Source organism: Nomascus leucogenys, chromosome 10 (assembly GCF_006542625.1).
Source record: "Nomascus leucogenys isolate Asia chromosome 10, Asia_NLE_v1, whole genome shotgun sequence".
NCBI classification, from domain to species: Eukaryota; Metazoa; Chordata; class Mammalia; order Primates; family Hylobatidae; genus Nomascus; species Nomascus leucogenys.
In genome coordinates this window covers 63,130,638-63,155,547 of record NC_044390.1, presented here as the reverse complement: position 1 = coordinate 63,155,547, position 24,910 = coordinate 63,130,638, and the positions used below count along the sequence as shown (strand labels likewise).

Here is a 24,910-nt window from a genome sequence, read left to right as displayed (position 1 = left end):
AGGCACCTGGTGAGGAGAACGAGTCTCCCAGATCCCAGGCAGGTGGGCGGTGGAGTTCTAGGCCACTGGGGGCTGGAGGTTTGAAGTGCACAGTCCTGAGTTCTGATGCCTGGGTGCTGGAGAATTAGATATTTGGGGGAGAGAGAAGCGGACTTGCGGACCCCCGTGGGAAGCTGGAAACAGGCTACTGGATCCCGACAGGAGTGGGTGCTGTGATTCGGGCTGCATGGGTCCAGGAGCAAATTTAAAGGTAAGGATCAGGCCGGGCACTGTGGCTCACGCCTGTAATCCTAGCACTTTGGAAGGCCAAGGCGGCCGGATCATCTGAGGTCAGGAGTCCGACACCAGCCTGACCAACATAGTCAATCCCGGTATCTACTAAAATACAAAAAAATTAGGCATAATAGCGGACACCTGTAGTCCCAGCTACTTGGGAGGCTGAGGCAGGAGAATCGATTGAACCCAGGAGGTGGAAGTTGCAGTGGCCGAGATGGCACCACTGCACTGCAGCCTGGGCCACAGAGCGAGGCTCAGCTGTCTCTAAATAAATAAATAAATAAGTAAATAAAGCTAAGGATTAGGTGTTGGTGGGCAGGATCCATTGGGATGTTGGTTTGTTGGTTCTGATCCTGACTCCTCATTCTTGCTTCTGCAGAATGTCTCAGGATAATGACACATTGAGGAGAGAGTGAGTAGGGAAACAGATGGGTAAGGGGTGGAGGTGGAAAGGGCTGGGGACCCCATGCACTCAGCTCTGGCCTCATAACCATGTTTGCAGGTTCAGCACCATGGGCCTTACAGGAAGGGGCTGGGGACCTGGACTCCTGTGTCCTAAAGGGACGGGGCTAGGGTGCAGAATTCTGGGTCTGAAAGAGAAGGGGTTGGGGGCCCCAGACTCCTGAATCCTGAGACAGGAGGGACCTGGGATCTCTGGGTCCTGGCTTCTGTGGGTCAGTGCCAGGAGAAAGGGCCCTATAACTGGTGGAGCAGGCTCAGGTTCTGCACCTTCTGTGACCTCACAGGTGCCCAGAACCCAAGCCGAGATAGGGGCAGGATGGGGGAGGGAGGGGCTCTCTTGGGCAACAGAGGTTCCCTGTGCACTGTCACCATGAGCCTGCGTCTCTCTCAGCATCCTGGGGCATGAGCTCGCTGCTATGAGGCTGCAGAAGCTGGAACAGCAGGTATTGTGCCCAGGAATCTTGCCACTCCAACTCTTCCGCCTTCTGTGCCTCCCCAGGGGCCTCTCCACCAGGTCTTGCTCTAGGACTCCCGGCCTGTGTTGGCTGTCTCTCATCCTTGAGTTTTCCTACTGAGAAATGAGAAAATAGGAATTTGGGGCCGGGCGGGGTAGCTCACAGCTGTAATCACAGCACTTTGGGATGCTGAGGTAGGAGGATCACTTGAGGTCAGGAGTTCAAGACCAGCCTGGCCAACATGGCGAAACCCTGTCTCAACTAATACAAAAAAAATTAGCCAGGTGTGGTGGCAGGCGCCTGTAATCCCAGCTACTCGGGAGGCTGAGGCAGGAGAATCGTTTGAACCCGGGAGGCGGAGGCTGCAGTGAGCGGAGATCGTGGTACTGCACTCCAGCCTGGTCGATAGAGCCAGACTGTCTCAAAAAGAAAAAAAAAAAAAAAGGAAAAAGAAAAGAAAATGGGAATTGGGGGTCCTAAAGAAGCAAACAAACCCTTGTGATGAATTTCTAAGGAACAAGGCTTCTAGAAGGCAGGACTCCTGGGTCCTGGGGGAGGAGAGGAGAGGGTGTCAGGACTCTTGGATCTGAGTCCAAGGGTGGAATGAGGGAGAAGCAGCTGAAGAACTGAGGGCCTGGACACCTGGGCCCCAGTGGAGGAAGGGGTTCACGAACTCTCCGCCGATGCGAGCCCTTGCCCCAGGCCCCACCTCACTTCTGTCTTCCCATCTGGTTCCTGCCCCCGACACCCACCTCTCCCATTTCCCCAGCGGCGGCTGCTTGAAAAGAAGCAGCGACAGAAGCGCCAGGACCTCCTCATGGTTCACGTCAATCCTGAAGCTTGCCTGTGGCGTTGGCGCTCCTGTCTGCGGAAGGAGCGCCTTTTAGGTGACAAAGGTGACCAAAGGCAGGGGCTTTTGTCCTGGAGGCTCCGCCTGGGGGCGTTCGCCTGGAGGGGAGGGGCCTGTGGAAGTCTGTGGGCGGGGCCTAGTGGATGAAGGGGTGGAGCCTTAGGGTGGGGACTTGGTAGTGGATGGGGGCGGGCCTTGGCCCAGGAGAGCTTCAGAAAAGGGCCTGTGGGCGCCCAGGGGAGAGGCTTGTGGGGGCCCCCGCGGCAGGACCTGTGAGGGAAGGGTTCGGGGCGGGTCTACAGAGCGCAGGGGTGGGGCATGGTACAACCAGCAGGGGAAAGGGGCAAGAGAATGTGATGATTGGGCTTGGCAGAGCTCCGTGGTGGAGCCTGGGAAAGCCGGGACCCCCACCCCAACCCCGGGATTGCGGAGACGGGGTCTAGGGGTCTGGGGCGGGGCGTGGTCTCATTGCGAGAGCCTGGTACGAGATTGTTTACGTGCGGACCCCGCAACAATCCAGCGGCAGGGCTGTGCTTGTTTGAGCCTTAGAACGCAGTTTGGGACCTGGGTCTCAAGGTGGTCCGCGAAACAGGGGTGATTTTTTTTTTCTTTTTTGAGACGGAGTTCAGCTCTTGTTGCCAAAGCTGGACTGCAATGGCGGGATCTCGGCTCACCGCAACCTCCGTCTCCCGGGTTCAAGCGATTCTCCTGCCTCAGCCTCCCGAGTAGCTGGGATTACAGGCATGCAACACCATGCCCGGCTAATTTTTTTTTTTTTTTTTTTTTTTTTTTTTTTGAGACGGAGTCTCGCTCTTTCACCCAGGCTGGAGTGCAGTGGCACGATCTCGGCTCACTGCAGGCTCCGTCCCCCGGGGTTCACGCCATTCTCCTGCCTCAGCCTCCCGCGTAGCTGGGACTACAGGCGCCCGCCACCTCGCCCGGCTAATTTTTTGTATTTTTAGTAAAGACGGGGTATGCCTGGCTAATTTTGTATTTTTAGTAGAGACGGTGTTTCTCCATGTTGGTCAGGCTGGTCTCGAACTCCTGACCTCAGGTGATCCGCCTGCCTCGGCCTCCCAAAGTGCTGGGATTGCAGGCGTGAGCCACAGCGCCCAGCGGGGGTGATATTTGGGAGCCCAGTGACGGGGTGGATTTTGGTTGAGGACCGGAATTTGTAGATCGTTTTCATGGGCTCGCTGCACCTTCTCCCAGGCCTTGGGAACGCTTTCCTCCGGAAGAAAGTGTCAGAGGCACATCTGCCCTCTGGCATCCACAGTGCCCTGGGCACCGTGAGCTGTGGTGGAGATGGCAGGGTCGAGCGCGGCCTCCTGACACCGCGGACAGAAGTGGTATTTGCGAGTCCTTCAACCTCCTACACCCCAGAACTCCGTCCCCACTAAAACCCAGGAGTCTGGGGCCTCAATCCATCTGTCCAAAATACTCAGGAGCTCAGGACTGCACCCACTCCTTCCTCACACCAAGGAGTTCAGGTCCTGAGCCTCCTCCCAGCATCCAGAAATCCAACTCTCCCCTCCTTCCTTACTCAGTGTTCAGGAATCCTGGTCTCCAGTCCCCTTTCTTATCCTGGCTCCCAGACAATTCCGATGCAGAATTGGAGGAAGTCTCCATGGAGAATGGTTCCGTCTCTCCCCCACCTTTTAAACAGTCTCCGAGAATCCAACGCAAGTGTTGGCAAGCCCGCCAACGACCTGGTAATTTAGGGGACATTGGGGTGAAACCTGGGATCTCCTGGTTCATGCAGCAAATCTTCCCCTTTCTTAGGTAGCAGCTTCACTGAAGTATAATTCACATACCATACAAGTCACCCATTTAAAGTTTACAATTCCATGGTTTCCAGTACACAGTCGCCCCTCGGTATCTGCAGGTGACGTGTTCCAAGAACCCCACAGATACCAAGATCTGCAGACGCCAAAGTCCCTTATATAAAATGGTGTAAAATTTGCATATAAACTATGAACATCCCCCCATATACTGTAAGTCATCTCTAGATAACTTATAATACCTAATACAGTATAAATGCAACGTAAATATTTGTTGCTGTTGTTGTTGGGAGGGAGTCTCACTCTGTCGCCTAGGCTGGAGTGCAGTGGCGTGATCTTGGCTCGCTGCAACCTCTGCCTCCTGGGTTCAAGCGATTCTCCTGCCTCAGCCTCCCGAGTAGCTGGGGTTACAGGCACGTGCCACCATGCCTGGCTAATTTTTTGTGTTTTTTAGTAGAGACGGGGTTTCACCATGTTGGCACAGCTGGTCTCAAACTCCTGAACTTGTGATCTGCCTGCCTCGGCCTCCCAAAGTGCTGGGATTACAGGCATGAGCCACCGCACCTGGCCTCTTTTTCTTTGAGATGGTGTGTCACTATGTTGCCTAGGCTGGTCTTGAACTCCTGGGCTCAAGTGATCCTCTCACCTTGGCTTCCCAAAGTGCTGGGATTACGGGTGTGAGCCACCATGTGTCTTCATTCACCTCATTCACCTAACAATTTTTTTTTTTTTTTTGAGACGGAGTCTCACTCTGTCACCTAGGCTGTGTGGGGAAAAGAAAGAGAGATCAGATTGTTACTTTGTCTATGTAGGAAGACATAAGAAACTCCATTTTGATCTGTACTAAGAAAAACTGTTCTGCTTTGAGATGCTGTTAATCTGTAACTCTTGTCCCAACCCTGTGCTCACAAAAACATGTGTTGTATTGACTCAAAGTTTAAGGGATTTAGGGCTGTGCAGGATGTGCTTTGGTAAAAATGGTTTTTCAGGCAGTATGCTTTGTGAAAGTCATTGCCATTCTCCGTTCTCTGTTAACCAGAGATATAATACACTATGGAAGGCTGCAGGGACCGCTGCCCAAGAAAGCCTGGGTATTGTCCAGGAATCCCCCCACTGAGAGAGCCTGAGATATGGCCTCGTGGGAAGGGAAAGACCTGACCGTCCCCCAGCCCGACACCCATAAAGAGTCTGTGCTGAGGAGGATTAGTGAAAGAGAAAGGCCTCTATGCGGTTAAGAAGAAGGCATCTGTCTCCTGCATGTCTCTGGAAATGGAATGACTCAGTGTAAAAGCGACCGGACATTCTATTCTGAGATAGGAGAAAACCACCTTATGGCTGGAGGCAAGACATCATGGCGGCAACACTGCTCTTTACTGCACTGGGATGTTTATGTAAAGTTAAACATAAATCCAGCCTATGTGCACATCCAGGCACAGCACCTTTCCTTAAACTTATTTATGACACAGAGTCTTTTGTTCACATGTTTTCCTGCTGACCCTCTCCCCACCATCACCCTATAGTCACACCGCATTCCCCTCACCGAGATAGTAAAGATAGTGATCAATAAATACTGAGGGAACTCAGAGACCAGCGCTGGTACAGGTCCTCACTTGCTGAGCACCGGTCCCCTGGGCCCACTTTTCTTCCTCTATACTTTGTCTCTGTGTCTTCTTTCTTCTCTTAGTCTCTCGTCTCCACCTTGCGAGAAATACTCGTGGGTGTGGAGGAGCAGGGCCCCTTCAGGCTGGAGTGCAGTGGCACGATCTCAGCTCACTACAACCTCTGCCTGCTGGGTTTAAGCGATTCTCCTTCCTCAGCCTCCCGAGTAGCTGGAACTACAGGTGCACATTGCCATGCCCTGTTAATTTTTGTATTTTTAGTAGAGACTGGTTTCACTATGTTGGCCAGGCTGGTTTTGAACTACTGACCTCGTGATCCGCCCACCTCTGCCTCCCAAAGTGCTGGGATTACAGGCATGAGCCACCGCCCCTGGCCCACCTAACAATTTTTTTTTTTTTTTGAGACAGAGTCTCGCCGTGTTGCCCAGGCTGGAGTGCAGTGGCGTGATCTCGGCTCACTGCAAGCTCTGCCTCCCGGGTTCACACCATTCTCCTGCCTCAGCCTCCCAAGTAGCTGGGACAACAGGCGCCGGCCACCATGCCCGGCTAATTTTTTTTATTTTTTTTTATTTTTAGTAGAGACGGGGTTTCACCGTGTTTGCCAGGATGGTCTCAATCTCCTCACCTCGTGATCTGCCTGCCTTGGCCTCCCAAAGTGCTGAGATTACAGGCGTGAGCCACCGTGACTGGCCATAAAATTTTAAGGTTCATCCGTGTGGTAGTATTATCAGTACTTCATTCCTTTTTATTCCCTTATAATATTCCATTGTGGTGACATTTCCTTTTATTTTCATGAGATGGCCAATGATTTCAATGACAGAATTATTATCACCCCAAACTCCATCCCCCCATCTTCAGTCTCTGTGATGCCTTGTCTGAGATAAGGAAAAGGGAAGACTCTAACCCCTCCCTGTCCTTAGATCCAGGGTAATCAGAAACTCTGGCCCTTGTAGACTTCCGTGCACCTGGAGGAGGAGGAGGATGTTCCAAGTGAGGGCGCTGAGTAACGAGCAGGGACTGAGAACCCAGGAGTTCTGGCCTTCTCTGGCTAGCACTGATGATGGTGTCCTACACTCCTGGGACCCAGCTGTCCTGAGCTTAGTCCAGGCTTCTTTCATCCTTTAGGGACCCGTGCAGAGGGTGAGAGTGACTCCCAGGATGTCGGAGATGCATACAAGTCACCCAATGTGGGACCAAACCCTGGAATGGATGGTGACTGGGTATATGAAAACTTGGCCTTCCAAAAGGTAGGAAAATGCACAATCACTCAGGATATTGGAAGAGGAGGGCTAGCCTCGGACCTTTGGTGAGGGTGGGGCTAAAATTCTCCCGCCCAATCAGAAGCTCTTTTTCCTGGTGGTGATTAAGCTAGCAGAGACTCATGTGTGTGCATGCGTGCATGCGTGCCTGTGTGTGTGTGTGTGTGTACCATTCATCAAATCGGAGGATTTGGCTTGACATGGACATGGCCATTCAAATACAGTTTATGGCATGGTGGCTCACGCCTGTAATCCCAGCACTTTAGGAGGCTGAGGTGGGCAGATCACTTGAGGTCAGGAGTTCGGGACCAGCCTGGCCAACGTGGTGAAACCCTGTCTCTAGTAAAATACAAAAATTAGCCGGGTGTGGTGGCGCACACCGGTAATCCCAACTACTCAGGAAGCTGAGGCAGGAGAAGCACTTGAACCCGGGAGGCGGAGGTTGCAGTGAGCTGAGATTGCACTCCAGCCTGGGAGACAGAGTGAGATTGTCCAAAAAAAAAAAGGTGCAGCCTTCTTGGAAAGACAGTGAGCTTCAAAAAGGGCAGAACACTGATCGAAAAGGGCCAATTGCGGGCCAGAAGCGGTGACTCACGCCTGTAATCCCAGCACTTTGGAAGACCGAGGCAGGCAGATCACCTGAGGTCAGGAGTTCCAGACCAGCTTGGCCAACTTGGTGAAGCCCCGTCTCTATTAAAAATACAAAACTTAGCCGGGCGTGGTGGTGCAAGCCTGTAATCTTAGCTACTCGGGAGGCTGAGGGAGAATTGCTTGAACTTGGGAGGCGGAGGTTGCAGTGAACCGAGACTGAGCCACTGCACTCCAGCCTGGGCGACAGAGCGAAACTCCGTCTCAAAAAATAAAAGGGCCGGGCCGGGCGCGGTGGCTCACGCTTGTAATCCCAGCACTTTGGGAGGCCGAGGCGGGCGGATCACGAGGTCAGGAGATCGAGACCACAGTGAAACCCCGTCTCTACTAAAAATACAAAAAAAAATTAGCCGGGCGTGGTGGCGGGCGCCTGTAGTCCCAGCTACTCGGAGAGGCTGAGGCAGGAGAATGGCGTGAACCCGGGAGGCGGAGCTTGCAGTGAGCCGAGATTGCGCCACTGCACTCCAGCCTGGGCGACAGAGCAAGACTCCGTCTCAAAAAAAAAAAAAAAAAAAAAAATAAAAGGGCCAATTGGCACTCACTTTGGTGTTGGTGAAAGTGCAGTAGATGGTTTCTCTTGAGGGTAGATCTGGGCTGTGTTATATTATCCAGATCAAACCAACAGCCATTTTAACGAAATGGGCCTTGCTTTCAAAAAGGAATTTTCCAATCAGCAGGTGGAATGGGTGTGGCTGCCGAGGAAAGCGAATAGACTGGCCAGTCAACAGAGGAGGGCGTGGCTGGCTGGACTGAATGAGATTTTTGACCAATAAGCAGAAAATGTGGATGGGCAAGGGCGGGACCCTAGGGCTGGGATGGCCAATCAGTAGTGAGCAAGGATGGTGGGGGCGGTTGTCCCTCGACTTTAAATTTGGTGCCTGGGCTAGGAAGAAGACTTGGAAAAGAAGAGAGAGGCCTCGGAGTCTACGGGGACGAACTCCTCAGCAGCAACCAACGAAGAGTTGTCCAACGCCCTGAAAGGCGAGGGCGGCACGGACAGCGACCATATGAGGCACGAAGCCTCCTTGGCAATCCGCTCCCCCTGCTCTGGGCTGGAAGAGGACATGGAAGCCTACGTGCTGCGGCCAGCGCTCCCGGGCACCAGGATGCAGTGCTACCTCACCCGTGACAACCGCAGCGTGGACAACGGCTTGTTCCCCGTCTACTACCTCTACCTGGAGACCTCTGACAGCCTGAAGGTGCAGTCGGCCGGCCCAACAGCCTTGGGAGTAAGCCCCCACCTCCCAGGCAAAATCCCACTCCTTTCTGAGCTAGGTCAAGACCAGTCTGGGGCCGAGCGCAGTGGCTCACGCCTGTAATCCCAGCACTTTGGGAGGCTGAGGCGGGTGTATCACCTGAGGTCCGGAGTTCAAGACCAGCCTGACCAATATGGTGAAACCCCGTCTCCACTAAAAATACAAAAATTAGCCAGGCGTGGTGGCGGGTGCCTGTAGTCCCAGCTACTCAGGAGGCTGAGACAGGAGAATCGCTTGAACCTGGGAGGTGGAGGTTGCAGTGAGCCGAGATCGCATCACTGCACTCCAGCCTAGGCGACAGAGCAAGACTCCATCTCAAAACACGAAACCAACCAACAAACAAAAAAAAAGCCTGGACAACATGGCAAAACCCCATCTTTACAAAAAATACAAAATTGGTCAGGCGTGGTGGTATGTGCCTGTAGTCCAAGCTACTAGGGAGGCTGAGGTGAGAGGATTGCTTGAGCCTGGGAGTTCGAGGCTGCAGTGAGACGTGATCACACTACTGCACTCCAGCCTAGGCGACAGAGTTAGACTCTGCGTCAAAAAAAAAAAAAAAAAAAAAAAAAAAAAAAAGGGCTAGGCGCAGTGGCTCACACTTGTAATCCTAGCACTTTGGGAGGCCGAGGCGTGCAGATCACAAGATCAGGAGTTTGAGACCAGCCTGGCCAACGTGGCGAAACCTCGTCTCTACTAAAAATACGAAAATTAGCCGGGCGTGGTGGTGGGCGCCTGTAATCCCAGCTACTCAGGAGGGTGAGGCAGGAGAATGCTTGAAACTGGAAGGTGGAGGTTGCAATGAGCTGAGATTGCGCCACTGCACTCCAGCCTGGGCAAAAGAGTGAAACTCCATCTCAAAAAAGAAAAAAAAAAGCCAGGCATGGTGGTTCATGCTTGTAATCTCAGAATTTTGGAGGCCAAGGCAGGTGGATCATTTGAGCTGATGAGTTCCAGATCAGCCTGGGCAGCATGGTGGAACCCTGTCTCTACAAAATAATAATAATAATAATAATTAGCCAGGCGTGGTGGTGCCCACCTGTAGTCCCAGCTACTTGGGAGGCTGAGGTGGGAAAATGGCTTGAGTCCAGGAAGTGGAGATTTCATGTCAAAAAAAAAAAAATAGTCTGGACCCTCCCTCACTGAGCCTTCCTTGCTATAAGCTCTCAGGCCTCACCCAATCCTGAGATAAATCCTGCCCCCAGTAACCAGGCCCCTCCTCTCACAAATTTGTCTTGCCAGATCCAAGCCCCACTTCTGTCAATCTCGTCTTTCTGGCCTTTACCCTGCAAGTATGGTCTCCTCTCCTCGGGGTATCCTCTCTCCCCCTAGAAAGAGGTTTTTTGCCCTACTCAGAGCCAAACCCTACTTAGTGAAATGCCTACCAAAGTCCTGCTGCAATATTGCAAGCAAGGGTGCCCCCCATTCTCCAAAGCCAGACCCTTCCTGGGCTAAGCTTCAACTCTGAACCCATAGGCGGAAAGAATGAGGAGGAGATATTAAGACAGGAAGCTTCCATTCAGGACCCAGCTGATGGCTTCCCTCAGTGAGAACCACATTTCCCAGTAAGTCTTTTTATTTATTTATTTATTTTGAGACGGAGTCTCGCTCTGTCGCCCAGTGCAGTGGCACGATCTCGGCTCACCGCAAGCTCCGCCTCCCAGGTTCACACTATTCTCCTGCCTCAGCCTTCCGAGTAGCTGGGACTACAGGTGCCCGCCACCACACCTGGCTTATTTTTTGTATTTTTAGTAGAGACGGGGTTTCACCATGTTAGCCAGGATGGTCTCGATCTCCTGACTTCGTGATCCGCCCACCTTGACCTCCCAAAGTGCTGGGATTACAGGCATGAGCCACCGCGCCCAGCCTCCCAGTAAGTCTTGAGAAGCTTGTTGTGCCATCACTGGCTCCTCCATCATGGGACATGACCTTTCCTTGTCTTTGGACCCCTGGCTCTAACCAGCTACCAGAAGTCCATTCTTTTTTTTTTTTTTTCATTATTTTTTATTTTTGTTTTGAGATGGAGTCTCGCTCTATTGCCCAGGCTGGAGTGCAGTGGTGCTATCTCAGCTCACTGCAACCTCTGCCCCCTGGGTTCAAGCAATTCTCCTGCCTTAGCCTCCCTACCAGCTGGGATTACAGGCACGCACTACCACGTCTGGTTATTTTTTTTTTATTTTTAGTAGAGACAGGGTTTCACCATGTTGGCCAGGCTGGTCTTGAACTCCTGACCTCAAGTGATCTGCCTGCCTCAGCCTCCCAAAGTGCAGGGATTACAGGCATGAGCCACCACACCCAGCATCCAGAAGTCCATTCTAATAGACTGTTCCTCTCATCCATAGCACTTCCTCCTGGCTGGGCGAAAGAGCAGAAGGAGCAAAACTTCTAATTACCTCATCTCCCTGGATCCTACACACCTATCTCGGGATGGGAACAACTTCGTGGGCAAAGTCAGGTGGGCAGAGCTCTGACGTGGTGAGGAGCAGGTAGCAGGGAGCTTGGGGACGGGGGACTCCATTTCCCAGCAGGCCACAGAGCATAACTTCCACCTGTTCAGGGACCAGAAGAAATGAAGGGTTTGGAACATAGGCTGGCAGTTAAGGCATTTGACTCCTTGAGAGGCAAGGGATTGGGACTCCTAACTTTCTGTGGGAAAAGAGGCCTGGAATGTGTGAATTATTGCATCCAAAAAGGAAGAGGGAGTGGTGCGGTGGCTCATGCCTGTAATCCCAGCAGTTTGGGAGGCCGAGGCGGGAGGATCACTTGAGGTCAGGAGGTTGAGACCAGCCTGGCCAACATGGTGAAACCCCGTCTCTACCAAAAATACGAAAATTAGCCAGGCATAGTGGCATGCACCTGTAATCCCAGCTACTTGGGAGGCTGATGCAGGAGAATCACTTGAACCCAGGAGGCAGAGAGATTTTGGTAAACTGAGATTGAGCCACTGCACTCCAGCTTGGGCAACAGAAAAAAAAAAAAGAGGGTTCCTAAAGGGCTCTTTAAATAAAATAGGGAGGCTACATAAAGTACATGGCTCACCCAAGAAATGAGGGGGCCTGGGACCATGGATGCTAGAAACATGGTTGTTTCATTTATTTAATTATTATTATTATTTTTGAGACAGAGTTTCACTTTTGTTGCCCAGGCTGGAGTTCGATGGTGTAATCTCGGCTCACTATAACCTCCGTCTCCCGGGTTCAAGCAATTCTCCTGCCTCAGCCTCCCGAGTAGCTGGGATTACAAGCATGCACCACCATGCCTGGCTAATTTTGTATTTTTAGTAGAGATGGGGTTTCTCCACGACTGTCAGGCTGGTCTTGAACTCCTGACCACAGGTGATCCACCCGCCTTGGCCTCCCAAAGTGCTGGGATTACAGGTGTGAGCCACCGTACCCGGCCTCATTTATTTAATTATTTATTTTTATTTATTTATATATTTATTTAGAGACAGGGTTTCATTCTGTCACCTAGGCTGGAGTGCAGTGGCAAGATCACTGCTCATTGCAGCCTTGACCTCTGGGGCTCAGGTGATCCTCCCACCTCAGCCTCTTGAGAGCTGGGACCACAGGCACAAACTGCCACGCCCGACTAATTTTTCTATCTTCTGTAGAGAAGGAGTTTTGACATTTTGCCCAGGCTCAAGCTATCCTCCTGCCTCTGCCTGCTGGAGTGCTGGGATTACAGGCGTGAGCCCCTGTGCCCAGCCAGGAACATGATTCTTAGACATTCGGACATAGTCTTAGACATAGGGGATTGATGGGAAGAGTCGATGCGATGAGTGACACTTACTCAAAGAGTAACACTTAGTATTTTTATTCTATCCATTCCCTTCCTGGAGCAGATCCAATGTCTTCCGCACCACGTTCACCATCTTTGACAACGGGGTGAATCCTGACCGGGAGCATTTAATCAGGAATACTGCCCGGATCAGACGGGAGCTGGGGGCTGTGTGTTATGTGAGTGTCCTGGGGATGAGAGGATGGGGTAGGATGGTCGGAAGAAGGAACCAGGCCAACTGGAATATAACACCCCCAGGAGCCCAACATCTTAGGATACTTGGGGCCTCGGAAAATGACTGTGATTCTCCCAGGAACCAACAGCCAGAACCAGAGAATCAATGTCCGGCTACTAAATGTGAGTCTCTGACGTCAGGAATCTCTGGGTCAATGGAGGAGAAGGGGCTGGGGCCGGTCCTCTTAGATCCCAGAGGAGGAAGAAGAAGAGGAGGAAGAGGAGGCCAGTGGGTTGCAGGTGTCATATGAAGCCTGAAGGAGTTTGTTAGCCTTCCATGTCTCAGGGAGTAAAATACTAGAGACTCAAAACATTTGCATCCGGAGAAAAAAGGGTTGGTGGTAGGTTAACAAACTTACCAAAAAAGGGTCTGATCCAGACTCCAAGAGAGGGTTCTTGGATCTCAGGCAAGGAAGAATTTGGGGCCAGTCTGTAGAGTCAAGAGAAAGCAAGTTTATTAGAGAAGAAATAAAAGAATGGCTACTCCATAGGCAAAGCAGCCTTGAGGCCAGCTGGTTGGCTATTTTTATGGTTATTTCTTGATTAAATGCTAAATGAGGTGGATTATTCATGAATTTTCTGGGAAAGGGGTGGGCAATTCCCGGAACTGAGGATTCCTCCCTCTTATATACTCTCTCTTTCTTTTCTTTTCTTTTTTTTTTTTTTTTTTTTTTGAGACAGAGTCTTGCTCTGTCACCCAGGCTGGAGTGGAGTGCAGTGGTGCGATCTCGGCTCACTGCAAGGTCGGCCTCCCGGGTTCATGCCATTCTCCTGCCTCAGCCTCCTGAGTAGCTGGGACTACAGGTGCCCGCTACCATGCCTGTCTAATTTTTTATATTTTTTGTAGAGATGGGGTTTCACTGTGTTAGTCAGGATGGTCTCGATCTCCTGACCTCGTGATTCACCCGCCTCAGCCTCCCAAAGTGTTGGGATTACAGGCGTGAGCCACCGTGCCCAGCAGTAACTTCTCTTACAAGTAAGATTTATTCAAAGACTTATGCTAACATTCTTAAATATCTGCTAGCTGTAATAAAGAAATCAGTGTACTTTATGTTTTTGGCTCCCACAATTTACCCTAAATATTTGCCCTGGCATGCTTATACTGGTCCAAGCAAGCATTAGGTCATAGCCTGTTCCTCTTCCTTATTTGAAGGTGTTTTTACGTTTCTCAACATTCCACAAGTTACTTCCTCCTTCCTTTGTTCTCCTCTGCTTTTTCCTCTTTTAAAAAGTTCCAAGTTGCTAGCCAGTCGGGACAAATACAGAATGTGAAGTCCCGTTCCAGCCAATGGAAACCGGACACAGCAGTAGGGTGGATGCGAGAGGTTATAAATGACCCTGTCTCCTTTGTTCAGTGTACTCTCATGGCAAAACTCCTGGTGAGTGTACCCTTTCTGCAGAAAGTAAAAAAATGGCCTTGCTGAGGAAATTAAATTTATGTTCAATTACTATTTCTTTACGGCACCGGGGAACAAGCATTTCTAACATTGTGATACCAGTCCTGTCAAACTCCTGTCTCATCCTGTGACTAAGAATGCCTGACCTCCTGGGAATGCAGCCCAGCAGGTCTCATCCTCATTTTACCCAGCCCCTGTTCAAGATGGAGTCGCCCCTGTTCGAGATGGAGTCGCCCCTGTTCCAGATGGAGTTTCGAAAGCCTCTGAGAAAACCACAGCCCCTTCTTTACCTTCTAGGAACAGGAGTCGCTACTGAGTCGTTACCAACGTGGGGACAAACAAGGGTTGCTTTTGTTGCACAACAAAACCCCGTCGTGGAACAAGGAGAACGGTGTCTACATGCTCAATTTCCATGGTCGAGTCACTCGGACTTCGGTGAAGAACTTCCAGATCATGGATCCCAACCACCGTGAGCTCCTGGAAACCAGTTTAGCCGGGCCAGAGGGGTGGGGGTTAGGGTGTGAATGGAAGGGAACTACATCTCCCATCATCACTTGAGCGTTTTTCTAGGCAGGGCAGACGCCACCCTATTGCAAAGCCTACTGGGAATTGTAGTTTACACACCCTCAGGGTTTCTGGCTTAGTAAGGGCACCGCTCAGCCTCTTCAAAGTCTCCATTCTCGGCCTGGTGCGGTAGCTCACGCCTGTAATCCTAGCACTTTGGGAGACCGAGGCAGGTGGATCATCTGAGGTCAGCAGTTCAAGAACAGCCTGGCCAACATGGTGAAACCTCGTCTCTATTAAAAATACAAAAATTAGGCCGGGCACTGTGGCTCACGCTTGTAATCCCAGCACCTTGGGAGGCCGAGGCAGGCGGATCACGAGGTCAGGAGATCGAGACCATCCTGACTAACACGGTGAAACCCTGTCTCTATTAAAAATACAAAAAAAGTTAGCCGGGTGTAGTGGCGGTCACCTGTAGTCCCAGCTAATTAGGAGGCTGAGGCAAGAGAATGGCGTGAACCCGGGAGGCGGAGCTTCCAGTGAGCCGAGATCGCGCTACTGCACTCCAGCCTGGGCGACAGAGCAAGACTCCATCTCAAAAAAAAAAAAAATAGCCGGACGTGGTGGCACATGCCTGTAATCCCAGCTACTTGGGAGGCTGAGGCAGAAGAACTGCTTGAACCTGGGAGGCAGAGGTTGCAGTGAGCCAAGATCAGGCCACTGCACTCCAGCCTGGGCGACAGAGCAAGACTCTGTCTCAAAAAAAAAAAAAGTCTCGGTTCTCGAAGCTGGGAGATGAGACGGTCAGGCTAAGGCTTTGTTCTTGATTCACTTCTCAGAAGAACATCTGGTGCTCCAGTTCGGCCGAGTGGGCCCAGACACATTTACCATGGACTTCTGCTTTCCGTTTAGCCCGCTCCAGGCCTTCGGCATCTGCTTGTCCAGTTTCAATTAGAAGCTGGCTGTTGAATAACTCAATAAAATACCATACCCTTGCCAGCTTCTGTGCCTCCTCATTTGGAGGAAGGGCCCCGACATACCTTCTTTTGCACCACCTTAATAACCAACACTGACCGGGCAAGGTGGCTCACGCCTGTAAATCCCAACACTTTGGCAGGCTGAAGCCGGTGCATCACCTGAAGTCAGCAGTTCGAGACCAGCCTGGCCAACATGTGAAACCCCGTCTCTACTAAAAGTACAAAAATTAGCTGGGCGTGGTGGCAGGCACCTATAATCCCAGCTATTCAGGACACTGAGGCAGGAGAAACACTTGAACCTGGGAGACGGAGGCTGCAGTGAGCTGAGATAGCTCCACTTCACTCCAGCCAGACTCCGTCTCAAAAAAAAAAAAAAAAAAAAAATGCCGGGTGCGGTGGCTCACACCTGGAATCCCAACACTTTAGGAGGTCGAGGCGGAAGGATCACTTGAGGTCAGGAGTTCGAGACCAGCCTCGCCAATATAGCAAAACCCATCTCTACTAAAAATACAAAAATTAGCTGGGCATGGTGGCGCATGCCTGTAATCCCAGCTACTACGGTGGCCGAGGCACGAGAATTGCTTGAACCTGGGAAGCGGAGGTTACAGTGAGCCGATTGTGCCACTGCACTCCAGCCTGGGCAACAGAATGTGACACTATCCCCGCCCCCCCCCCCCAAAAAGGAATTTTCACACTACGTCTGAAGAATCAGGAGCAACTAGCTGAGAAAGAGGCCTCAGGGTTGGGATCCTCAGGCAGCAGGTAGCACTCATACAAAGGTTTTAAATTAGGTGGAATTAGGCTTGGTTGCCTCAGGGAAATGAAAGGATTATATGGCAGGAGTGGGGGTCTCAAACTCCTGACCTCGAGTTAGAGATCAGCCTGACCAACATGGTGAAACCCTGTCTCTACTAAAAATACAAAAATTAGCCGTGTGTGGTGGCAGGCCCCTATAATCCCAACTATTCAGGAGACTGAGGCAGGAGAATCACTTGAACTTGGGAGGCGGAGGTTGCAGTGAGCCGAGATCCCGCCATTGCACTCCAGCCTGGGTGACAGAGCAAGACTCTGGCTCAAAACAAACAAACAAAAAACAAACCTGACCTCAAGTGATTCATCTACCTCGGCCACCCAAAGTGCTAGGATTTCTAGTTTAACTAAGCTGCTTTTGTAAAGCTAATGAAAGGCCATTAGGTTAGGAGGATGAGAGGAGCCTGCATTCTGCGAAGGTCTAGAGGTAGATTAATACAAAAATTAGCCCTGCGTGGTAGCGCACGCCTGTAATCCCAGGTACTAGGGAGGCTGAGGCAGGAGAATTTCTTGAACCCAGGGGTTGCCGTCAGCCGAGATCACGCCACTGCACTCCAGGCTGTGCGACACAGCGAGACTCGGTCTCAAAAAAAAAAAAAAAAATTAAAAATTAGAGGTAGAGGTGAGCATAGTGGCTCACGCCCATAATCCCAGCATTTTGGGAGACTGAGGTGGGCGGATCACGAGGTCAGGAGTCCAACATGGTGAAACTCCTCTACTAAAAATATAAAAATTAGCTGGGCATGATGGCTTATGCCTGTAATCCCAACTACTCAGGAGGCTGAGGCAGGAGAATCCCTTGAACCCAGGAGGCAGAGGTTGTGGTGAGCTGAGATCGCACCACTGCACTTCAGCCTGGGCAACAGAGCGAGACTGCCTCAAAAAAAAAAAAAACACTACAAAACCCACCAGCTGTTAGGTTCAAAAGAAGCCTCAGGATGAGTGGAAGCAAATTTGAGGAAAAGCAGTTTATCCGCCATTGAAGTGCTTTGTTTTATGCTATTCTCTTCCCAGCTACCTCGGGGACCTGTAAATAGAATGCTGTCAGTTTCTGACACACATACAGACGCTGCTCGCTACAAATCAAAAGGCTTTATTCCTTATATAAACCCACACTTAGAAAAAATAAATAGTTAATAAATTATAGGCAAACCAGTTGGTCTTAGCCACGCCTCCCACTGAGGTCCAGGGGAGCTGCTGCTGCACTGGGAGAGGAGCGGGAGGGTGTGGCCACAGCTTGGCTCAAGGGCGTGGTCTGGACTGGGGGCGAAGGGACAGAGGAGGAAGGCAAGGTATGGGTGAGGGCAGGGAAGGGGGCTAAAGGTGGGTTCCTGAGGCGTGCCCAGGCTCTGGCCCGGGCAGCAGGGGTGAGGCAGGGGCTCAGCTCCTCCTGGGCCTGGGCGATGCGGCGTGCGAAGCGGCTGCGATCCCGAGCAAGCTGCTCCCAGGGGCCCTGGCGGGCGGCCTGGGCCGGCCCTGCCCAGACAGCCAGGAAATGGACAGTGACCTTCTCGGAGAAGTGCACCTGCGGGCAGACATGCAGACACAGGCAGGAGATGCACACAGCCACAGGAATCCGGATGGGGAGGGCGGGGAAGAGAGAGAGAGAAGCAAACAAAAATTAGTTATTACACAAAAATGCTTTCTATCTGGCTAGTCACTTGCCTGTCACTGTCATGGGATTCTCCATCTGACTCACTGAAGGCAGAGGTGGTTTCCTGGGGCTGCTGTGAGCCTGGCCTCTTACAAGGGATTGTGTAACAGCAATCTTACAAGGGATTGCGTAACAACCCTCCCCCAGGGGCCTGGCCTCTTACAAGGGATTGCCTAACAGTGTACACAACCTTCTCCATGGAGATGACATGCAACCCTCTGCAACACACAGGGACCCAGAAGTCTCAACCTCCAGACCCCTTCCTCTCTAAGACTCAAGAATCTGGGCTCTCGGCCAGATGTGGTAGCTCATGCCTGTAATCCCAGCACTTTGGGAGGCTGAGATGGGTGGATCACGTGATGTCAGGAGTTCGAGACCAGCCTGGCCGACATGGTGAAACCCCCGTCTCTACTAAAAATACAAAAAAAAAATGAGCTGGGCATGGTGTCATGAGCCTGTAATCCCAGATACTCCAGAGACTGAATTCACGAGAATCACCTGAACTCGGGTGGCAGAGGTTGGCAGTGAGCCAAGATCGCGCCGCTGCACTCCAGCCTGGGTGACAGCACAAGACTCTGACTCAATTAAAAAAAAAAAAGAATCTGGGCTCTCAGCACCCACCTGTCTGGCCTTTAGGGGAGTCTCAGGGTCCGGATCATGAGTAGGGGTTTCTGGGCGCTTGAGCCGCCTTTGCAGTCGGAGGGGCAGCCTAGGAGGCGCCCAGGAAGGCGGTGGCTTCTCTCCAGGTACATAGATGGCCACTCGGAAGGGGCAGGGCTCAGCTTCTCCCCAGTCCTCAGCAGCTTCCTCTTCCTCTGTCTCCTTTCTAGGTCGATATACCCAGCCCCTGAAGTGGACACTCTGGTCCAGGTGGGAGGGATGTGGGTCTGACTCAGCTTCTCCCACGGCTGCTTCTGAATCATCTTCCTTACCCTCACTATCTGCATCCTCATCTTCCTCCTCCTCCGTGTCCTCTCCGGGCCGATACACCCAGGCCTTCAAGAAAGCACTTGCAGGGGGTGTGGAAGCAGAAGTCTCAGCTTCTCTTTCATCCTCTGCTGATCCTGTATCACTGTCCTCAGCTTCCTCCTCCTCCTCCGTGTCCTCTCCTGGCTGATAGACCCAGGCCTTCAAGAAAGCACTTGCAGGGGGCGTGGAAGTGGAAATCTCAGCTTCTCTTTCATCCTCAGCTGATCCTGTATCACCGTCCTCAGCTTCCTCCTCCTCCGTGTCCTCTCCTGGTCGATACACCCAGGACTTCAAGAAGACACCTGTAGCACGAGTGGAAGAGGAAACCTCAGCTTCTCCCTCTTCCTCATCTGATCCAGAGTCACTGTCCTCATCTTCTTCCTCATCTTCCTCTTCCTCTGTGTCCTCTCCTGGCCAATACACCCAGGCCTTCAGGAAGGCACTTGTCGGGGGGATGCAGGGAGGACACTCAGCTTCGCCATCCTTCTCGGCTGCCCCCAAAGCCTTGACCTCACCCTCCTCTTCATCACTGGGTTGGCACCACCAGGACTTGAGCTGGGGCCTCTGGGCTGGGGCTGAGGAGTGCAGCCCTGGAGCAGCTTCTCCTTTCCCAGCTTCTTCGTGTGCCTTTTCCTCCTTCTCCTCGGCCGCCTCTCCTGAACGATACTCCCAGGACCTGGGGTCAGAGCCTGAAGATGGGGGGGACACGGAGGTCTTCCTGGCTCCTTTACTTCTTTCTGTTCTTCTTTTGTCCTCCGTGGCTTGATTCTCTTCCTCCCCTGGGCAAGACGCCCAAGTGCTGGGCTTGGATCCTGGAGAAAAGGCAGAAGTAGAAGCTCTGCGAGCTTCTTTCTTTACAGCTTCTTCATCGTCCTCCTCCTCCACTGCTGGACAACACTCCTGGTGTGATGGTGGATAAGAGAACTTGTTAACTCCCTCCTCTTCAGCAACTCCCTCTTCCTCAGCTTTCTCCTCCCCTGGGTTCTTATCAGAACCTTGCAGGGTCCTTATCAGAGGGCTGGGAGACAGGGGAGCACGCTGGCCATCTGCAAATTGACTTCCCTGCCCTCTAGGGACACTGGTTGCTTCTCGCTCACTATACCTGTCATCATCATCATCCAAAAGTCCCCAGGCTTCAGGAAGGGAACTGCTGGTTTTCAGGCCCAGTGTTTCTCTGTCCTCTCCAGGGCCTCCACCGTCTTCAGCCTCCTCTTCGGGGTGTCTGCCCCAAGGGGTGTGGGGGGTTGCCAGAGGAGTCCTAGCTTCTCCCTCCAGGCCAGCTTCTACCAGAGCTGCTCCTTTTACTGCTTCCACCAGCCAGGGCTCTGGAGGTGCCAGGCCCCTCAGGCGGCTCCAGGCTCGGCTGAGGAGGCCCATCACTGGGGACAGGAGGCAGAAAGGGTGGGCATCCCTCCATGGGGTAGCCTGATGGAGTGCTTGGCCTGGGGCCATGTGTCTGGGCTGGAAAAGGGGGAGGAAAAAAACAAAGTTTAGGGGCCATTTAGGGGATGGCATCCGGGCATGACTATGAGTCATAGTAACAGAAATAGTAACAGAACTATTGTAAATAGCAACGCGAGAGTCCCAAATTCCTTTCTGATCTCAGCTACGCCCATCTCTGTCCCTTGGCTCTGTTCTTATCTCTCAATAGCCAGGAGTCTGAACCCTAGTTCTTCCTTAGATCCAAGGGTCCAAGCCCCCAGCCCTCTCTTTCTTCAGACGCAGAAGTCCCAGTCCCAAGAACCAAGAACAACATTATTTTACTTGCTTCCCTTGGCGACAAAGTCATAGTCCCTAGCTCGCTCATCCTGCTGAAGATTGACAAATCAAACCCTCACACCCTCCTCCCTCGCAGGCTGAAACATTCCGACTCGACCCCCCACTTGCCAGATGATTCCTTCACGGGGGACCCAAGAATCTGGCTTCCAGATCCCTCCTCTCTCAGGCTCAGGACTCCAGGCTCCCAACCCCTTCTCCTTTCTAAATCCGGGGCCCCAGCCCCGTGGGGACCCAGGCGTTTCGACCCCTTACTCACTGGCTGGGGGTTGCGCGTCACCCTGGGGGCAAGAGCGCCGGCTCGGTCTGCCAGAAGCGATCACAGGTCCGGACGGTTAGGGAGGCCAGCGCGTTCATCTCACCCTCAGGCGTCGGGCTCCGGGGAACTCAGAGTATCTCCGGCTGCCTCAAGTGCAGTGGCGACAAGCGGGCACGGGGTCGTGCGGCGTCTTGCACACGATAACAACTGGGATTGGCACCGATAAGAGCAGCGCACACAACGGCCACGAGGCTTTTATAGTCTACCGCGCCCGGCGTGCTGACGTCACGAAGAGAGGCGGGGTTTCGAGACCGCAACCCGAAGGGTGGGAAGTGGAAGTAAGACGGGACTTCTCGCGGAGATTCCAGCCTTTGCAAAGTCACCGCGGAGTTTCCGAGCGTGACCACGCCCCCCCAACAAGCGAACTGTCAATCAAATGCGTGGCCCTGCTTCAGCAGCGAGCCAGTTCTCTCTTAGCTCAGGGCCAATGCCTTCCCACCCCAATGTATTTATTTATTTACTTAGTTATTTTGAGGCGGAGTTTTGCTCTTGTTGCTCAGGCTGGAATGCAAAGGGGCGATCTCGGCTCACCGAAATCTCCGCCTCCGGGGTTCAAGCGATTCTCCTGCCTCAGTATCCCGAGTATCTGGGATTACAGGCATGTGCCACCACGCCCGGCTAATTTTGTATTTTTTTAGTAGAGACGTAGTTTCTCCATGTTGGTCAGGCTGGTCTCGAACTCCTGACGTCAGAGGATCTGCCCGCCTTGGCCTCCCAAAGTGCTGGATTACAGGCGTGAGTCACCGCGCCCGGCCTATTTATTTATTTATTTATTTATTATTTATTTATTTTCTGAGACGGGATTTCACCATGTTTGCTAGGCTAGTCTCAAACTCCTGACCTCAGGTGTTCTGCCTGCCTTGGCCTCCCAAAGTGCTGGGATTACAGGCGTGAGCCACCACTCCAGGCCTATTTATTTATTAATTATTATTATTTTTTATTTTTTATTTTTTATTTTTTGAGATGGAGTCTCGCTCTGTCACCGAGGCTGGAGTGCAGTGAGCAACCTCCACCTCCCGGGTTCAAGCAATTCTCCTGCCTCAGCCTCCTGAGTAGTTGGGAGTACAGGAGCTCGCCACCACACACCGTGGCGTGATCTCGGCTCACTGCAACCTCCATCTTCCAGGCTCAAGCGATTCTCCCTTCTCAGCCTCCGAGTAGCTGGGATTACAGGCATGCACTACCACACTCAGCTAATTTTTTGTTATTTTTAGTAGAGACAGGGTTTCGCCATGTTCCCCAGGCTGGTCTCGAACTCTTGAGCTCAGGCAATCTGCCTGCCTCGGTTTCCCAAAGTGTTAGGATTATAGGCGTGAGCCACTGCACCCAGCCTATTTATTTATTTTTTGAGACGGCGTCTCACTCTGTCGCCCAGGCTGGAGTTCAGTGGCGCCATCTAGGCTCACTGCAACCTCCACCTCCTGGGTTCCAGTGATTTTCTCCTGCCTGAGCCTCTGGAGTAGCTGGGATTATAGGCATGGGCCACAATGCCTGGGTAATTTTTGTATTTTTAGTAGAAACAGTGTTTCGCCACGTTGACCAGGCTGGTCTTTTTTTTTTTTTTTTGAGACAGAGTCTTGCTCTGTCGCCCAGGCTGGAGTGCGGTGGTATGATCTCAGCTCACTGCAAGCTCTTCCTCCCTGGTTCTCGCCATTCTCCTGCCTCAGCCTCCCGAGTAGCTGGGACTACAGGCGCCCGCCACCACGCCTGGCTAATTTTTTTGTATTTTTAGTAGAGACGGGGTTTCACCGTGTTAGCCAGGATGGTCTCGATCTCGTGATCTGTCCGCCTCAGCCTCCCAAAGTGCTGGGATTACAGGCATGAGCCACCGCGCTCGGCCGACCGGGCTGGTCTTGAACTCCTGACCTCAGGTGATCTGCCCGCCTTGGCTTCCCAAAGTGCTGGAATTACAGGTGTGAGCCACCGTGCCCGGCCTCCTACCCCAATTTAGCCCGCAGGCCCCAGCCTAGAGTCTCCCATTTTCTTTTTTTTTAATTTTCTTTCTTTTTTTTTTTTTTCTTTTTTTCTTTCTTTCTTTTTTTTTTTGAGACGGTGTCTCACTCTGTCACCCAGGCTGGAGTGCAATGGTGCGATCTTGGCTCACTGCAACCTCCACCTCCCGGGTTCAAGCAATTCTCCTGCCTCAGCCTCCTGAGTAGTTGGGAGTACAGGAGCTCGCCACCACACCCGGCTAGAGTCTCCTATTTTCACATGTGGTTGGTTTCCTTCCCGCATGCGAGGTTGTCATTGTTCCCATTTCACAGATGGGGAAACAGGCTTGGAAATGAAGCCACTTGACCAAGATAGTCACAGCAGGGTCTAGATTCCTTGCAAATGAGAATGAGGATGTAAGCACTATGAGATCAGGCACTTTGCTGGGCTCAATGCTTTTCAAAAAAAATTAATTAGGCCGAGCGCGGTGGCTCACGCCTGTAATCCTAGCACTGCGGGAGGCCGAGGCAGGTGGATCAGGAGGTCAGGCGATCAAGACCATCCTGGCTAACACGGTGAAACCCAGTCTCTACTAAAAATACAAAAAAAATTAGCCGGGCATGGTGGCGAGTGCCTGTAGTCCCAGCTACTCTGGAGGCTGAGGCAGGAGAATGGCGTGAACCTGGGAGGCAGAGCTTGTAGTGAGCTGAGATCGTGCCACTGCACTCCAGCCTGGGCGACAGAGCGAGACTCCCTCTCAAAAAAAAAAATTAATTAATTTAGGCCAGGTGCGGTGGCATGCGCCTGTAGTTCCAGCTACTCAGGAGACTAAGTCAGGAGAATCGCTTGAACGCAGGAGGCAGAGGTTGCAGTCAGCCGAGATCACGCCACTGCACTCCAGCTTGGCAAAAGAGCAAAACTCTGTCTCAAAAAAAAAAAAATTCATTTTCGAAACAGAGACAGGGTCTCGCTATGATGCCCAGGCTGGTCTTGAACTCCTGGTCTCAAGCGATCCTCCTGCCTTAGCCTCCCAAAGTGCTGGGATTACAGGCGTGAGCCATTGCACCCAGCCAGGGCTCACTGCTTTCTTCTCAATGGCTGCAACAGACAGTTCCTGCACACAGTAGGTACTCAACAGATGCGTGGTGAATGGCAGTTAAACCAAAAGTTCGGATTCCTTCCCGGTCACAGGCACAAGGCTCCACTCCTGGGTTTCATCTGCTTCAGACTTGGGCAATAGCTCTGCCTCCGCAAACCGCAATTCCGCCTGGGTGGCACTCTTTGTGCGAGTGGGGGTGCTTCTGCTACAAGTTCCAGGCCCGGGGTGACAGTTCCAGCCCCCAGCTCTCCTCCCCTACCTACGGATGCATAATCTTGTTCCTCAAAATATACCAAGGAATCATGTCTCTCTCCTGAGGGAGCTGTCCTCAGTCTAGAAGAGAATTCTCACCTGGATATGAAGTGGAGGTTTGGAACTCTCCATTTCACCCTGCCCTACTGGGACCATCCCCTTTTCTCCCTAGCGGACCTGGACAAACCATCCTTGGCCCCTTCCAAGCACAGCCATGTTTCCAGACCCCCAGCTCATTCACGACTCAGGAGTCCTGACTCCTAGCTCAGACCTTCTCGGGCACCCAGGAGTCTGGATCCCTAACCCATTCCCTCCAGGGCTTTGGAAGTCTGAGTCCCCACCCCTTGCAAGACACAAGCCTCCTCCGTTTAGGACACCAGTGGCCCAGGTCCCCAACCACAGCAGCAAACCCACGGACGCCCTGGAGTGCAGGCCTGAGGTCCAACTCTCCAAACTCTGAGAAAGTCCCAACCTTGGTCCTTAGGAGACCCGGGAATTGGGGGGCCCAAGCCCCTCCCCTCAGCTGTGGGGGCAGCTGAGCCAGGGGTCAGGCTGTAGTGGGGTGGCCAGAAGGGGCGGGGACAGCCGGGATTGGGAGGGGAGAACA

General features: G+C 52.3%; 2 protein-coding genes across 2 annotated transcripts; one reads left to right on the top strand and one right to left on the bottom strand.

Annotated features, from left to right (window-relative positions):
* The first annotated feature begins 656 nt into the window (after positions 1-656).
* On the top strand, positions 657-15,470 carry TULP2 (TUB like protein 2). Its single transcript, XM_030821882.1, has 12 exons — positions 657-688; positions 1,130-1,181; positions 1,963-2,089; positions 3,256-3,402; positions 3,591-3,755; positions 6,569-6,690; positions 8,238-8,549; positions 10,946-11,058; positions 12,445-12,559; positions 12,639-12,737; positions 14,309-14,480; positions 15,355-15,470. Exons 1-12 carry the CDS (start codon positions 657-659, stop codon positions 15,468-15,470), a joined length of 1,572 nt encoding a protein of 523 aa, XP_030677742.1.
* Positions 15,471-17,375: 1,905 nt separating this feature from the next.
* On the bottom strand, positions 17,376-21,219 carry PPP1R15A (protein phosphatase 1 regulatory subunit 15A). Its single transcript, XM_012509807.2, has 3 exons — positions 20,961-21,219; positions 18,578-20,386; positions 17,376-17,827 (listed from the first exon to the last, which is right to left on the bottom strand). The coding sequence occupies exons 2-3, from the start codon at positions 20,375-20,377 to the stop codon at positions 17,465-17,467; spliced, it is 2,163 nt and encodes a 720-aa protein (XP_012365261.1). The 5' UTR covers positions 20,378-20,386; positions 20,961-21,219; the 3' UTR covers positions 17,376-17,464.
* Positions 21,220-24,910: the final 3,691 nt, after the last annotated feature.